Source organism: Felis catus, chromosome E2, assembly GCF_018350175.1.
Source record: "Felis catus isolate Fca126 chromosome E2, F.catus_Fca126_mat1.0, whole genome shotgun sequence".
In the NCBI taxonomy this organism is placed as follows: domain Eukaryota; kingdom Metazoa; phylum Chordata; class Mammalia; order Carnivora; family Felidae; genus Felis; species Felis catus.
In genome coordinates, this window is record NC_058382.1 from 13,175,216 (window position 1) to 13,192,147 (window position 16,932).

General features: G+C 56.1%; 1 protein-coding gene and 1 pseudogene across 1 annotated transcript; both read right to left on the bottom strand.

The window, feature by feature from the left end:
• Positions 1 to 248: 248 nt before the first annotated feature.
• On the bottom strand, positions 249 to 7,677 carry ERF (ETS2 repressor factor). Its single transcript, XM_011289905.4, has 4 exons — positions 7,521 to 7,677; positions 2,856 to 3,090; positions 2,363 to 2,478; positions 249 to 2,256 (listed from the first exon to the last, which is right to left on the bottom strand). Exons 1-4 carry the CDS (start codon positions 7,540 to 7,542, stop codon positions 968 to 970), a joined length of 1,662 nt encoding a protein of 553 aa, XP_011288207.1. The 5' UTR covers positions 7,543 to 7,677; the 3' UTR covers positions 249 to 967.
• A 2,436-nt stretch (positions 7,678 to 10,113) lies between these two features.
• LOC111558192 lies at positions 10,114 to 10,212 on the bottom strand (annotated as a pseudogene).
• Positions 10,213 to 16,932: the final 6,720 nt, after the last annotated feature.

Consider the following 16,932-nt stretch of genomic DNA (forward strand, 5'->3'; position numbering starts at 1 on the left):
ATCAAACAAAGGCTGTATGTGACCTTTTAGTTGTTGTACCCAACACCCAGGACAGATCACCACATCCAAAGGTCCAAAGTTTTATTGTTTTGAATACATTCTCCAGCAGCCCCCCAACTTCCCTTCCCCCCCACCCACCCACTGTCCCCAATACAGAATAAGGCTTGACCACAGACCCCCACCCCAGGGGCCCCAGCTAGGAGGCAGAGGGGGCTTCCAGTTTGGTTTCAGGGCACCCCCTTCCCACCCACCCCCACCCGCCTGCCTATGGGCTAGTCCTAGGAGCAGCTGGGGGTGAAGGGGTTGGACCAGTGCTGGAATGAGGGGGGAGGAGTGGGAGAGGGATAGCAGGCACTTGTAGAGATTTGTGGCCTATGGGCGGCACCCCTCCCCCTCCTCTGCCCCCCACCCCCCCAACATGGAATTTTTGGTTCATCATAAAATGTCCCTCCCTCCCCTGCTGCAACCCTGTGGGGTATGAGAAACCCAGGCACTCAGGGCCCCTGGAGGGGCAGGGAAGGCAGGATCAGGACTGAGGATGGACGAGAGTGGAGAGGGACAGGGACAGGAGGCAGAGAACAGGGAGGGAGACAAGGCTTTTACTTCCTAAGCGATTGTAATAAAAAACGTTCCTGGGCATTGAGGCTGGAGCCTCAGTTCAAATATAAATTCCCCAGAATGGAGGTGGCCCCCTCAACTCCCCCCACCCTACCCCCCCCCACCACTTTGCCTGGAGCTTAGAAACCCACAGATAGGGGAAAGCCCCCAGCCCTGGACACCCACCCACCCTCACCATTAAAAAAAAGAAATTAAAAGTTTTATACAAAACATGGGGCAGGAAAGGGGAGGAGGCAGGGAAGACACCAGAGAGCTGTCCTTACCTCCAGGGCTTGGGGGGGGGGGGGGCGGTTAAGGCAGCAAAAGAAGCATGGGAGGTGGGGGGAACAGGGCCCCCTGCCCACAGCCCTCAGGAATCTCGATGCTCCAGAGAGAGCTGGGCTGTAGCGTGCTGGAGGTCAGAGCTCACTCGCCTTGGGGTGAGGGGCCCCCCGGCCTCCCCAGGCCCCTCCCCCCGCACCTTCTTGTCCTCACCCTCATCCTCCAAGCCCCCAGTGGGGCCCCCACCCCCCTCCAGGCGACAGTCTTCACTCCAGCGCCGCTTAAAGCGCAGCTTGAGGGGCATGCACTGGGCTGCCCCAGGTGTCTCGCCGGGCTCGGGCTTGGGGGGCGCAGGTGGGGCACGAGGGGTCTTGAACACCTCCCCATCTTCCTCATCCTCGTCGCTGATGTCAGTCACCTCCACTTCCTCAGACTCGCCTTCCGAGATGGGCTCCACCTTGATCTGTGGTGGTGGTGGCGGTGGGGCCAGCGCCCCCGCCCCCTCCGCCAGCCCGCCTGAGCCGCCGCCAATGCCAATGCCACCACTCTTGTCAGCACCCGCTGGAGCCTTCTCCCCAGCTGCCCGCTGCCGGCGTCCCAGCGGGGGTGGCTGGAGCTTAAACTTGAATGGGGAAGAGGAGGAGGAAGAGGAGGACGAGGCTGAGGAGGGGACCGGTGGGGTCTCGGGTGCCATGGGCGGCAGCGGGCACTTGTCAGGGCGCTGGGGCTGGGGCACCACCAGCCCAGGGTAGTGCAGGAAGGCGCGGGGACTGAGGTGGTAGTTGTAGACGCTTTGGGTGTGGGCCTGCAGGTACCGTTTCATGTCCTCAGGGCTAAAGGAGAAGTGGGAGCCTCCTCCTGAGCCACTGGGGCCCCCACCACCACTGGGGTACATAGGGCTCAGCGTGGGTGAGGGAGTGTAGGCCAGGTGAGTGGGCGTCATGGGCAGAGCTGGTGAGAGCTGAGGCGGCAGTAGGGAGCCAGGCCCGGCCAGAGGCGACACAGGGAAGGGGCTCAGGGGCTCAGGGCCACCCCGGGGCCGGGGGTAGACTCGGAAGACGCCAGGGTCATGGGGCAGGCGTGCCAGTGGGGGCCCACGGAAGGCACCCAGCTCTGGAGGGCCTGGCGGTCGGGCCCGGGGGTCCTCTCCCAGTGGCTCTTCCAGCTCTGACGTGCCATCGCTACAGTCACTGACTGAGCCTCGACCCAGGCGTCGAGCCACCACAGCCGAGAAGAGGGAAGATGAGGATGAAGAGCAGGCCGGTGGTGAGCGGGGGTCCTCGGTGGGGGACAGCACCTCGGAGGGCGTTGAGGGAGGGAAGCGGAAGTGGCTGCCACCCGATGGCACTGGTGGGGCGCTCTGGGGCACCGCACCCCCTGGCAGAAGAGGGGAGATGTGGTGTCAAGGCCCTTGGCCCAGCCTGGACATACACACAGACCCTCTGCTTCTTCTGAACCCATGCCCACCAGCCCCATTACTCACCAGCCAGCCCCACATCGATGAAAGGGTAATTAACCAGCACCAGTTTGTTGAAGTTGAACTTATAGGTGAACCGTTTCCCCTTGGTCTTGTGCAGAATGCGTTTGTTGTAATAATAGCTGTGGATGTAGAAACCCATCGAATGATCAGTCAACGGGACCAGAGTCTAGACCCCATTCCTTGACATGCGTTACATGCTGCTCACAAAGGGGGACCAAGAAACCTGGGCCACACAAGAGAAATCAAGTGCCCGGAAGGAATGAAAACTAGCTCTCCCCTCAGGCTTGGGGCCAAACTAGACGCCACACCCAGGACTGTATTCTCTCCGCAGGACACCTCTACACGACAGATGGGCTCAGAGAAGGATTAAGACTTGCCCAAGGTCACACAGCTATGATTTGGCAAAGGATCAAACCCAAAGTCTATTCCCATGGGTTACGGGTTCCCCAACTAGCGGGGCTATCCATGTCTGCTCAGGGGTCTCTGCCCTCCTCACCGCAGGGCCCGGCTCAGCTTGTCATAATTCATCTGGGGCTTGCACTTGCGGACGCCCCAGAGCCGAGCCACCTCATCAGGGTCCTTGATGACGAATTCCCCGTAGTCCCCCTGCCAGGCGATGACACCCTGGTATTCCTCCTTCCGCAGCAGCTCCAGGATAAAGTGCCACAGCTGGATCTGCCTCGAGCCAGGGGACGACTCTGGCTTGTAGGCCCAATCTGGGAAGGCAAACCCTGAGGACAGGAGGCAGGGGAGTGGCCCCGGGTCAGGACACAGAGTCCAGGGCTCCAGGTCCCCTCCCGGGGTCCACCCTCCTACCCCACCCTCAACATGGGGAAATCCGTCTCCCCTCCGCCAAGTCAGGACCTGGGTTAGAGGGAGACAGTGTGTGTCTGTGTGTAAGGGGGCTAGACGGGAGCCGGGGGGAAGGGAAGCTGGAGCCTGCTCCAGCGACACCGGGAGAAACAGGAAACCGTCGGCGGCGGGTCCCGGGGCCAGTGCCAGGGGGCCAGGCACCAAGCCAGGCCGGCGGGCAGGGCTGCCAGTGGGGGAGGGGCAGGAAGGGGCACACGTGGCCAGCGGGTTGGGGCGAGCCCCCCCTCAACCCCCACACTCCCATTCAGGGCCAGTTATACCCCTCCCCCAACCCACCCCACAGTTCCAGTCCCCTCCTGGGAACATAACACTGTCTCCCTCCCAAAACGTATCAGAGCCCTACTCCCACCCCAGGACCTGATGATTTTTTTTTTTTTTTTTTTTTTTTTTTTTTTTTTTTCTTAAAAGGACCAGGAGGAGTGGGGTGGGGTGGCTGGTTGACGATGAGGTCAGCGCTTGCACACACAGAGGCTTCTGTCTTCCCTGGAGAGTGAAACCCAGACTGTCTGCCCCCCCCCCCCCCAACGAGCCCTAGACCCTCTGTGCTGCACTGCCCTCCCCAGACCCAGGCACATGGACCCAACCTGGCTGGAAGGCCCCAGCCCAGGCCTGCAGATTGAACAAGCAATGCTACAGCCTGTTCCCCCTTCCGCCTTCTCATCCTCAGCTTCTTCCCTGCCCACCTGCCTACCCGCCCCCAGCATTAACCTTGGGTAGAGGTTGGTGGTGGGCTGGCTGGTCCCTGGAGGGGGTGGGCAGCCTGGGGGGGGGTCGATGGGGGGGGCTGCGGTTGTTGTCATTTCCCAAACCCCCGGGTAATCAGGGGCCATCAATAATTCAGCACTAGGCAGCCGGTAATGGAGGGGTGGGAGGAGGGAAGGGGAAGAAGAGAAGGAGGGGGAGGCAGGGCAGGGGCCCTGGTGCCACCAGAGGGAGAAGGCCAAGGTGGACAACTAAAATGGGCGGGGTCCCAAGTCACAGTCAGGCTGCACTGGTCAGCCTCTGGCCTCTGGCCCCGGCTCAAGCCTCAGCTCAAGCAGGTACGAACAAGGCCCAGGGCAATGCTGAGCCTCCCTCAAAGACACCACTGCAGTCTGGAATCCAACAGGGGATACTTCCCCTTGGGGACACAGGGGTTCAGCAGTTCCTACTCCCACAGGGACCACCTCTTCTAAATCCAGAGCTGAGTCTATCCCCCACAGCGACCCAGCTTCCTGAGCCCTGGCCTTGGGTAGAATGGGATGGCCAGCATTCCCCTCATAGTCCCTGCCCCATTCAGAAATCCCAGCCTCAAACAAGCCCCTCAGGGCTCCAAGGATACGACCTCCAGCTGGTCACAGACCCAGAGTCCTATACCAACAACAGCCCCTGCTCCATTCAAAGTGACAGCCCCTGACAATGCCTTCCTTAGATCGCAGCATCCATAGCCCCATTCCTCTCTTAGGAATCCAGGTGTTCATCCCATTATCCTCACCCTGCTGGAGAATGCAGGCCCCAGGGTCTTCTTCAGGGGCCAGAGGCCCTTGAGAACCCAAGTGACCAAATCACTAGCTCCATGTACCCTCTACCTCCTCCAAAATGCTCCTACCCCCCACTCCGAGCGCCAAGCTCCATGCTTCTCCTACCTAAGCTCCAATCTGGTTCTCAGACCCAAAAGGGGGGGCGGGGGGCAAAGCCCCTGAGACACTAGTCTGGGGTTGGGGGTGTACTGACTTTCACCCTCCCCCCAAATTAAAGCCACCCTTTCCAGCCCACCCGCCCCAGCCTCCTTGTCCCGGTAACCAGGCAACGTGTGTGCAGCGACAGTCCTGGGAGCGGGGGAGCAGGAGGCTAAAAATAAACTTTGCAGAAGAGGAGTGAGAGAGACTACATGCAACACAAAGGGAACTCGGAAGGGAGGTGGGGGGCTCTGGAAAGGCCTCAAGCTGCATTCCGGGGGCTGTCCCAGGCTGCCTTGTTAACCCCCCCTTCCCTGACCAAGCTCCCTCTGGGGCTAGGACCCTGGATCCCAACCCAGGCAGGGACTTCCCCACTCCCAGGACCACCCCTACCAGGCTTTCCTCTTCGGACATGGCATACATGAGGGCCTGTTCCTGGCTTTGGGGGGAGAAGAAGAGCGGGGGTGACGTCAGGGTGTCTCAATGGGGCTCTGTTCCCCAGGCCTTGGAGCCAGGAGCCAGGCACGGGCAAGGGGAGCATGTGTGAGTGTGTGTTGTGTATGGGTCCACGTGCTTAAACAGGGAACCACCGGGCCTGCACCAAGAAAGCTTGGGGGAGAGGACCTCTGGAGCATGGGGGACAGTGATAGAAGGAGCAAGCAGCTGACACTGAGAGAGGGGCTCAAGACACTTTGAGACAGGGTGGAGAGGTAGCAGCAGACAGACAGGAAGGGCTGGGATGGCAGGGACCCAGAAGGCACACCTGGGTCCCACAGAGGTGGGGTAGGGATTCTCCTAGACAGACTGGAAACCTGGGGGGCGGGGGGCATAACTCCTGGGCACCCCCCAAATTCACATGACTGGCCAAACTTTTTTTTAAAGAGACTATGGGGGGTCGGAAGGGAGTGGTGGTGGTAGAGGAAGAACACGCCGACCTCCTGGGGGGCCCTGCCACCTCCCCCACACTCCAGGCAGCCCTCGGTGGCGCCAGAGCCGGGAAGAAAACAGGAAGTGGGAAACAGCCGCGGCAGAGAGGAGAGGGGCCGGGATGGAGGATCGGATGGAGGGGCGTGCAGACGGACAGACCCACCGATGGACCGATCGGGAGGCCATTCCAGGCCCCCGCCCCTTCCCCCAGGCGGAGAACCCACACGCGGCTCGGCCCCAAGACAGGGTTAGGGGAGCGGCCCAGCCGGTCCCACCAGGCAAAGGCCCGTAGCAGGGAGGGAAGACGAGGCGGGGTTGTCTGGGCGCCTAGGCCCCCTCCTCGGGCGAGAAGAGGCTCTTGCTGCCCCCAAGGCCCAGCAGCCCTGGAGCCTGTGGGAGCCAGAGAGTATGTGGGACGCACGTGACTGACCCTACAGCACTCCGCACCCCTGCCCCACCCCCCTGCCCCCCTCCTCGGCCCCAATCCCCAGGCGCCGGAGCCCGGCTCGGAGCCCTTTAAGAGCCGCCCCCACCCGCCGGGCGGGGGGGCGGGGTGGGTGGGCCGGTCGGGGCACACACCCGCACACAGGAGCCCTAGCCGCGGCCGCCGCCGGGGGAAGGAAACAAGTTTGAACAGCGGCGCCCGGCCCCCTTCCCCCTCCCCCGTCCCCGCCCCGGGCCGGATTCCGACGGGGTAGACGGGCAGGGGGCGGCTGGGACCCCTCCCCCCAGCGCGCTCGGGCGCAAAGTCCAGCCCGCGCGAGCCCGGGGGCGGCGGGGGAGGGGAGGGGGGAAAGTCCGAGTGGGAGGGGGGTTAATCCCGCTGCCCCCCGCCCGCCGACAGGGGGGGAGGGGAACCTTGGCCCCTTAAGGAGGAGCAAGTTGGCGGGGAAGAGGGGGGCGGAGGGAAAAGACGGCCGGTTGAAAGAGAAGAGCTGGATGAGGGAGGGGGGGCGAAGGGGGAGCCTCCGCGTCCCCCCCACCTTCCCCACCCTCCTCCACCCCGGGGCCCCGGCCGCGCGGGAGGAGGGTACCCAGGTCTCCCCGGAGCCACCTTAAAGCCGCGCGTTCTAAGGTCGGAAACAAAAAGTTCCTTTTTCGAACGTTCGGGCTGCGCTTTGGAACTTTGCGACTCGGCGCGGGCGGGGGAGCGAGGAGCCGGCGGAGACGGGCGGGGGAGGGGCGGCGCAGCCCGGACCCCGAGTCCTGGGCTCCCCAATCACGCCCTCCTTCTAGAAACCATCCCGTATCCCCTCTAAGCCGGTGCGGGGCACGCGCCGCGGTGAAGGTCATGGGCCGGACCGCGCAGCGCAGAACCGGGAATAGCGGGCCCCGTGGACAGCCCCCCCCCCCACGCCCCGCACACGTCCCGGCCCCCAGAGTGCAACGTGACAGAGCGGCGGGGAGGGACCCCGCCACCCCCGTGATCCCGGGAGTGGGGGAGAACCCAGCTCTCGGAGTCCAGTAGGGAGAGGACCAGGACTCGCAGCGCCCACACCACTCCGCCCGGACCCAGAAATTGGGGGTCCCATGCAGCACCCCTCGCTCGCGCCACGAGAAGCAACAGGTCTCGAGTGCTTGGGGTCCCCCCAGAACTGGGGATCACTCCGGCTGCCCCGGAACCCTTCAGCCCCCCCCAAAGTTTCTCTGCCTGGTTTCCCCGGGCAACAAGTCTCCCCCACACGTGCTGCCCCCGCCCCCACCTGTGTCCGCCGGGGTCTTCATGCTGGGGGGCCCGGGGCTAGGCGCCCCGACTCCGGGCCGCAGCTCCCGGCGCCCGCGCTGCCCCGTCCCGTCCCGCGCCCGTCGGGCCGCCCTCGGCGCTTCACCCGGCCTCGCCTCTCAGAGCCTCTCCCCTCCCCGCCGCCGCCTCCCGGGTTAATATCGCACTCCGGGGCCGGGACGCCCACGCCCCCCGGCCGGCGACGTCACCGCCGCGTCGCCATGGAGACACTGCGCCCGCCCCCTCCCCGCGCACTCACACACACACATACACACACACACGCGCGCACGCACGCACACACACACATACACACACACACTCGCCGGCGCGCAGCCACTGAGGACCGGCCGGCTCTGGGCTTAAAGGGGCCGCGCGACAGGGGAGGAAGGAAGGAGGGGGTGGGGGTGGGATAGGGTCCTGGGGGTCATGACCCTTTTCCGAGGCTCCTAGTCTGCAGATAACTTAAGTCCTCCGCGCTCATGACCTGTCGCCCCTCCTCCTCTCCTGCCCACTGCGGAATCCAGAGTTTCTTTTGGGAGCTTGTAAGTGGGGGGGGGGGGGGGGGCTCTGGAAGGGGTCAAAAACTTTTGAAAGGCATGGACCTTTCGAGAGGGGGCAGAATCTTCACTGCAAGGGGGCAGGGTCAGGACCTTGGAGGATGATCAAGACCACATTTCTCACCCTGGCCTTACCCTGCCCCCCCACACACACACACAGCCCTGAGCCTGAATGGGGGCAGCTGTCCAGGGGTGGGGTGGAATGGGTGGGAATCATTTCCCAGCATCGGAAATGGGGAGGCGGCTATGCCCTCCGCTCCTCCGGGATGGGGTCTTGGCCTTCCAGATAGCCCCAATCCCAGCTGGGGAGGAAGTGACCAAAGAGAATGCATTTGGGAGCATCCCCCCCCCAACTCCATCCCCACGCTGCAGCTGTCCTGGGGACACAGCCGGCGCCGGAGGTACCCCCACCTCCACCGCCAGGGCAGGGGGTTCCGGAGGTGGGCCAGGATGCGAGGGGGCGACCAAAGTCTGAACAAATGTGCTCCCAAGGGGCACTGGTGGGTCGCCAGGAGAGAGGAAGGTAGGGCTTAAGGATGAAGACCAGTGCGTAGGGCAGTGCTAAGTCTGTTCTCCGCAGCTGGGAGGGATGGATGGAGCCTGAGGCTTCAGGAAACAGGAAATAAGCGCTGATCAGATGGCTAGCGGGAGCCGGCAGCAGGGTAGAGGGCAAATAGAAGCAATATCCACAGACCCAGCCCGAAGACAGAGTTTCAGAGAAGACTCTTGAGGTACCAAAGGAGGGGAATATTGCAGGGTGGGGGTGATGCTCAGAGAAACTGAAACAGAAAATGGGCAGGGAGAGACAAGCCACAGGGTGGGAAGGCCAGGAGGGTGACTCTGGCTTCTTAGGGCTTCAACCCTTTGCTGAGTGCCTAGATGCATTAGAGCAGTCCCCTAACCTGTGCCTCAGAAGTCTCTAGCCTCTTCCTCCGTAGAGACCAGAGCCTCCCGGGGAAAGCATCACCTCCCTGGGGAATTATGTAACCTTGCCTACGGACAGTGCTGCTCCCCCACGGATATTGTAACCCTCTGGGAGCAGTGTGGTCCAGCAATAATAATCACCATCATTGTTATTATAACAGCTCCCGAATTCCTAGCGCTCATGATGTGCCAGGCACTGGGCCAAGCATTGTCTGGGGCATCTTGTCATTTGATGCTCACAAAATCCCAAAGTGGGAAATTGCTATTGTTATCCCCACTTACAGATTAAGAAGGTGAGGCTCGGAGGGGAAATCAGTCCGTCAAAGTCCTACAGCCAGGAAGTGTTGGAGTCAGGATTTAAACTTAGACCTATCCAATTTGAAACCACATCCTTCACCATCAGCTTTACTGACACCTTTACTGTCTACCTCCCCTCAGAAAAAAGACAATGCAAAGTTTCAACAATAATAGGTCTGTAACAACTTTAGTGATCCCACACTCCCACCAACAAGACACAGATGGGGGTTGCAACCCTAACTTTGCTACTTCTTGTCTGTGACATAGAGCAAGTGAATTTTCCTTGTTGAGCCCCAACTTCCCCATCTGTAAAATGGGGATATTATTAGACCCTACATGACCAGGTTGTTGTAAGAAATTGGGGATATGAAGTAAGTATGTAGTAAATACTGGTAATAAATTATTAGCAGAATGAGCTATATACCCTGTGGATAATGTAAGCACCCCTTACCCTACAGACTCCAACTAGATAATAAATACAGGGTACTGACAGTGTGAAATTGCCTTTTTTCTTTTTTTAAGAGGGAGAGAGAGCACATGTGCATGCAAGCGAAAGTTCAGCTCAGGTCATGATCTCAGAGTTCATCCGTGAGATTGAGCCCTGCGTGGGGCTCTGTGCTGACAGCTCAGAACCCGGAGCCTCCTTTGGATTCTAAGTCTCTCTCTCTCTCTGCCCCTCCCCTGCTTGAACTCTATCTCTCTCTGTCTCGCAAAAAAAATAAAAAATAAATAAAAGTTGAAGAGTCATACGCTCAACCGACTAAGCCACCCAGGCACAACTCTCCCCCCCTTTTTTAAAATAGGGAACAATTCACAAATTTGAGTGTCACCCTTGTGCAGGGCCCATGATTCTAACCCTCTCTGTATCATCCCAGAAATTGCCTCTTAATGGCATAAGTCCCACCCTGACCCAGTTGCATAACTCAGTCCTGCTGTTCCTATGAAATACAATCATGGGTAGCGGGCAGGCATCATGGTGGAGACTGAGCCGTCAGAGAGAGTGGGAGTCCCTGGTGAAAATGCCCCCTGAGTAGTGTGACCTCTGGCGGTTTATGAAAACCTATCCACAGATCATGGAACCTCCAGGGGGTCAATGTGACTCTACCACAGAAGTGTGGACCCTCTTGGATAGTTCACTTGCCTTGTGAGCACTGAGAGCCAATCAGGGAAGGTGAGCCCCACCATTACTGTATGAAACACTCGCACATCACAAACTTGGCAGAGAGACTATTCGCCACCACTGGTCATTCCTTAAAGGCATGCCATCCAGTGAAGGCATATGGAAGGCCATATCAATTCCAGTGAACAAGGGGACACTTCCTTCCACCCTCTCATTCCCTGTGGGAAAACTCCACCTGAAGGCCCCTGAAGCTAGGTGAAAAGTGCAACCTCTCATAGACCTAAGACATGCCTACAGTGAACAGTGTAATTCTCCAGGGAGAAAACAACTCTGTCCAGACGGTGGAAGACACCCTCACTCCCATGGATGTAGCTCTTCTTGTTCCAAGTTACTGTCCTGACAGTAGATGACATTTATGCTGTTGCTGTCAGGCTAAGGCATGGACAGAACCTATCTATCCCCACGCCTCTGGAAAGAAAACCGTATGGCTGATAATCATTGTCACAACCTACCCATCACCTATAACAAGCAACGAGGAGCCATTACTACTCTTTGAACATTGTAGTTCCCTTAGAAATAATATGAGCCACCAGATACAGAGACTGTAGCCACCTAAACAGTGTGACTACTCCCAAACAAAAAATGTAATAACCCCATTAGCGTATCACCCTTCTTCAGCCCCCTACTTGAAATGCTGAAGGGTTCCGGGGCTCAGAGCTGGGTCCCCCTCTTCCCTCCTCCATCTGTTGCTGGTTCCCTTAGTGATCTCTATCAGCCCCATGGTTTCACATGCCATCTCTGTGCTGATCATACCCAAATCTTTTTCCCCCAGCATAGGACTCTCCACTGGCTTCCCAACCTCACACATCAAACTGCCTCACCAGCGCTTCCATTTTGATTTCTCAAGTTTGCCAAGTCAAAATGGTTTCCCTGAGCTCTCCGAAACCGTCCCCACCCTGGTCTCCCCCATCTTGGGAACCTGAAACACCATTTTGCAAGTTGCCCTGGCTGAATTCCTTGGTGTCATCTTTGACCCCTTTCTGTCACCCATCACCCAGTCTGAGGGGAACTCCCATATGTGCTCTACCTTCAGCTGTTTCAAAATCAGCTACTCTTCGGGGCGCCTGGGTGGCTCAGTCGGTTAAGCGTCCGACTTCAACTCAGGTCACAATCTCGCGGTCTGTGAGTTCGAGCCCCACGTCGGGCTCTGGGCTGATGGCTCAGAGCCTGGAGTCTGCTTCGGATTCTGTGTCTCCCTCTCTCTCTGACCCTCCCCTGTTCATGCCCTGTCTCTCTCTGTCTCAAAAATAAATAAACGTTAAAAAAAAATTTCAAAATCAGCTACTCTTCACCATCACCACCCCACTGATCTGGGGACTCCTCGCTGGCCTCCTGGCTGCCACTTGTGCCCCACCTACAGCTAGAGGGGTTCTAGTAAATCAGATGATATCCCTTTGCTGCCCCAAATCGTCTGTTCACTGGGAATAAAAGCCAACTCCCTGAAGTGGCCAGCAAGGCTCTTCCTCCCTGACCTCACCTCCCACCTTTCCCCTCCATTTCCTTGCCAGCCGCACTCCAGTCTCTGTGCTATTTCTTCAACAGGCCAGGCATATGCCTGCCTCAGGGATTTTGCCTGTGCTGTTCCATCTGCCTGGAAGGCTTTTCCCGTGGAAGTCTGCATAGCTCTGCCCTTCGTCCCCTTCAGGGTTTTACTCAGAAACCACCTTCCCAATAAGCCCTACCTGACCACTCTCTTTCTTTTCTTTTTCTTTTTTTCTTTTCTTTTTTCACCTTTCCTTTCCTTTCCTCTTTTCTTTTCTTTTCTTTTCTCTTCTCTAAGTAGGCATCACGCCCAGCACAGAGCCCAACTCAGGGTTTGAACTCATGACCCCAAGACCTGAACTGAGATTGAGTCAGAAACTCGGGGTGCCTGCATGGCTCAGGAGGTTAAGCATCTGACTTGGGCTCAGGTCATGATCTTGCAATATATGAGTTTAAGCCTTGCATTAGGCTCTGTGCAGACAGCTTAGAGCCTGGAACCTGCTTCAGATTCTGTGGCACTTTCTCTCTCTCTCTCTCTCTCTGTCTCTCTGTCTCTCTGTCTCTCTCTCTCTCTGTCTCTCTCGAAAATAAATAAACTAAAAAAAAAAAAAAAGAGTCAGAAACTCAACTGACTGAGCCACCCAGGTGCTCCTGACCACTCTGTTTTAAATTGAAGCCCCCTTCCTGGACCCCTATGTCCCTTCTATGCACTATTTTTCTCCATTGCACTTATCCTCATGTGACATGTATTTCTGTAATGTATTTGCTCTTCCTCTGAATCCCCCCTCTATAATGTCAGCTCTACGAGGGTAGTGATTTTTGCCTGTGTTGTTACCTACTGTGTCCCCAGAGCCTGGCACAATGCCTGGCAATCAAGAATGAATGAATAGGTTCATCTCTGGATAGTGAATCCCCATGTACCCAATGTAATACCAATAAATGTAGCCCCGTACACACAGAGAAACTCTCATGGACAGCTGATGCCAACTCAACCCCCTAAAGAGTGTCAACCCCATTGTGGACCCCGTCAACAAGGAAAAACTCTGCAAAGGTGTGCTTGTCCTACTGAAGGCCAGCTCCACAAAGAAAGGGATTTGATCTGTTTTCTTCACTGCTCTACACCAAGGGCCTACCCCAAGGTTGGTCATAGAACAGTCTGCTAATACGTATCTGCTAAAATGAACTGAGTCCACGTACAGTGGTATAAGCCCACAATCAGCGTCCATCTTACAGACAGAACAAAGTCCATAACTGATATAAACTCCCATTTGCAGGGTGGCTCTCGCATGGATAGTGTAAACCCCAGATAGGGCATGCTCAAACACAGCGTGAACCCCAGCAGAGGCAGCACGACCCTCATAAACCTCATACAGACAGGGTAGCCCTCATAAATGACCCAAGTCCCATCCAATAGCACAGTCTTCATAAACTTTGTGAGCCTCGTATACAAAGGCAACCCACATAAACGGTGTAACCCCATATAGGTGGTGTAACTTTCATAAACAGCGTGAGCCCCATATACATGGTGAGACAGCAAATAAACAAGGTGGGCCCCCCTACAAATAGCGTGTTCCCTCATTAGTGTGCTCTACCCTAGAGGCAACATGGCCCGTTTAACATTGTGTGAATTCCTCCATCAACGGGGTCAGCTCCTACAACCTGTGTAAACCTGTATGCACAGTGGAGACAAGCACATAAATAGGGTCATTTCTGTAACCAGTGTGACTTTTCATGTGAACAGGGTAGCCCTGTCGTCACCTGGCCTCATGAGTGTAACCCAAGGACACTGGGCCCCCGTGTGGACAGTGCCACCTCAGGGGAGCACTCTGTGAGCAGTGTACAGACTTAACAATGGTTCCAACACACCTCAGTGTCACTATGTCAGTTTTATTAAGTCATTGATAATGTAGCCCGAAACCCCATGTTCCATTTAAACTCCCTGGGCCTTTGTAACAACCATTATAACATTCTATTATCCACCCTCCTCCTAAAAATCCTAGTTCTCCCATAAAAAGTTACACAACTGGGATGCCTGGGTGGCTCAGTCGATTAAGCATCCAACTTTGGCTCAGGTCATAATCTCGCAGTTCGTTGGTTTGAGCCCCATGTGGGGCTCTGTATTGACAGCTCAGAGCCTGGAGCCTGCTTGGGTTTCTGTCTGTCTGTCTGTCTGTCTCTCTTTCTCTCTGCCCCTCCCAGGCTTGTGCTCTCTCTCTCTCTCTCTCTCTCTCTCTCTCTCTCTCTCCAAAATAAATAAACATTAAAAAAGAAAGTTATGGAACTGGGGCGCCCAGGGGGCTCAGCTGGTTAAGCGACCGACTCTTGGTATGGCTCAGGTCATGATCTCGCAGTTAGTGAGTTTGAGCCCCACACCAGACTCTGCACTGACAGCGTGGAGCCTGCTTGAGATTCTCTCTCTCTCCCTCTGTCTCTGTCCGTCCCTGCTCAGGCTCTCTCTCTCTCTCTCTCTTTCTAAATAAAAATAAATAAACTTTATTTAAAAAGTTACCTAACTCCCCTGCAGCACACACAGGTATGAGGACAGGATGACTCCCCAGAGGGTAGTATAACTTGTCACGAACACTGAGGCCCCAAATAAAGACCCAGAAATGGTGAATTAATTCCTAAGTGGCAGGGATTTCCCGGGGCCCAGCAAAGGATAGGGCACATAAAAACTGCCACTTCTAGGGGCACGTGTGGCTCAGTCGGTTAAGCATCTGGCTCTTGATTTCAGCTTAAGTCACGATCTCTTTGATTGTAGGATCGAGCCCTGTGTGGAGCCTGCTTGGGATTCTTTGCCGGCCCCTCCCCCACTTCTCAAAAAGAAATAAATGAACATTAAAAGGGGCACCTGGGTGGCTCAGTTGTGTGCCGACTTTGGCTCAGGTCATGACCTTGCGGTTCGTAGGTTCAAGCCCCATGTTGGGCTCTGTACTGACAGCTCAGAGGCTGGAGCCTGCTTCAGATTCTGTGTCTCCCTCTCTCTCTGCCCCTCCCCTGCTCACACACACACACACACACACACACACACACACACACTCTCTCTCTCTCTCTCTCTCTCTCTCTCAAAATAAATACATAAACACACAAACATTAAAAAAAAAAAATCGCCACTCCTATTTACTGAGCACTTACTATATACAAGGCCCTGGACCTGGACTCGGCATCTCATTTCATCGTCACGTCAACTTTATTAGGTAGGTACTCCGATGATCCCCATTTTTTAGATGAGAACAGTGAGACTCAGAGAGGTTCCAGGCCCACGCTAAACATTGTTACAGCTGGGACATCAAATGCTAGACCACGGTGCCTCCTGATAGCTCGGCAAATGCTCCAGAGATAGGCCAAACCCTGGAATCCTTTCAAACACTTCCGCCGCCACCACTACCAGCACCAGGAGCAGCACACACGTACAAAGTGTGCAGAAGGTGGCCAGTTAAGACTGAGGCAGCATAAACCCTTCAGGTAGTGATAACCCCCTGGATACCAACAATCACGACAATAGCTAAGATCTTTGCGGGTTTACCCTGCTGGAGCCACTTGTCCCGAACGCCTTGCACATCTAAATTCATTGTAACCCTAGGCCAAGGGCTTCCGTTTGTTTGTTTGTTTGTTTTTAATTATCCCCATACAGATGCAGAAATGGAGGCACAGAGGGATTAAATGGCTTGCCCGAAGTCACACAGCCAGAGAAGAAGCCCAGCTGGGTTTGACCCCAGTAGCCTGGCTAAGCCTGTATTATCCCGCTTCCGGCAACATCACCCCCCACCTTGCAGGACAGTGTAATGTCAATGAACTGTGTACTAAGTTAATTACATTCTGTGTAATTCTCTCAGGGGCAGGGTACTATGCGCACCTTTCCTTGATGACAGGATGACAGGAAAAATAGTGTGAATTCCCACAGACAGGTCTCCTTTGTGCATGGTGTAACTCCAACAAGCAGTGAGGATTCCTGTGTGAACACTGTAAACTGACCACAGCCAAGACGATCCTGAAGGGACAGGAGAGGCTCCCTTTCACTACATCAGAGGGCTCCCTGGGCAGGGTGAGTTCCTTCACGGACAGTGCACACCTCCCTCCCCACTGACAGGCTAACTCTCCCCCACACCTGATGCCAACTGACTATGGAACATGAAACACCATCCTGATCAACGGAAGTCTCTAACGCAATATAATCTCTGGGCAATGTGAACTCCCACCCAGCACGCACTTCCCCGTGGACACTGTAATGTCTCATCTCCATGGCAAAATTAACAAGGACAGGGCACATCTCCATGTATGGGGGACCTTCTGCAGCTGCTGTGAACCCCTTCTGTAACAGCGTGAACCATTCTCCGAGGGTCTACCTAAGTAGGCAATGGGAACTCTCTGATGAGTATAAACTTCCCTCAGACCCAGCATCTACCCAATGCACATGGTCTAACCTGCCCTGTAAAAGCTCCCTCAAAGCCCACTCAGTTTTTCAGTGCAAACTCTTCTAGAATGTTATGAAAACAGTATAAAATAGCATGATAGTATGAAATGGTGTAAGTCATAATACACTAGTGTAATAGTGTAAGTGTAAATAATAGTGTAAGATTCCTTCCCATTGATTCTCTTTCCCTCTTTCTCTGCCCCTCCCCTGCGCGCCTTCTCTCTCTCTCTCTCTCTCTCTCTCTCTCTCTCTCTCTCTCTCTCTCTCTCAAAATAAATAAATGAACGTTAATAAAAATTGAGGGGCACCTGGGAGGCTCAGTTGGTTGAGCGTTCGACTTTGGCTCATGATCTCACAGGTCACGAGTTTGAGCCCAGCATCAGGTTCTGCACTGACAGCACAGACCCTACTTGGGATTCTCTCTTCTCTCTCTCTCTGCCCTTCCCCCACTCGTGAAGTTGTAGACAGTGAAATCTCCCCCACTCTCAAAGCAAATCTTTTGTGGACAGTGGATAATGTGAATCTCCTTCAATCTCAG

What these genes read in the sequence shown, in the direction of transcription:
- ERF (XM_011289905.4), bottom strand. Translation starts at nt 7,542, where the DNA reads ATGAAGACCCCGGCGGACACAG. An exon ending in GAAGACCCCGGCGGACACAG is followed by an intron (nt 3,091 to 7,520) that starts GTGGGGGCGGGG and finishes TCCTGTCCTCAG; the next exon opens with GGTTTGCCTTCCCAGATTGG. An exon ending in CATCGATGTGGGGCTGGCTG is followed by an intron (nt 2,257 to 2,362) that starts GTGAGTAATGGG and finishes CTCTTCTGCCAG; the next exon opens with GGGGTGCGGTGCCCCAGAGC.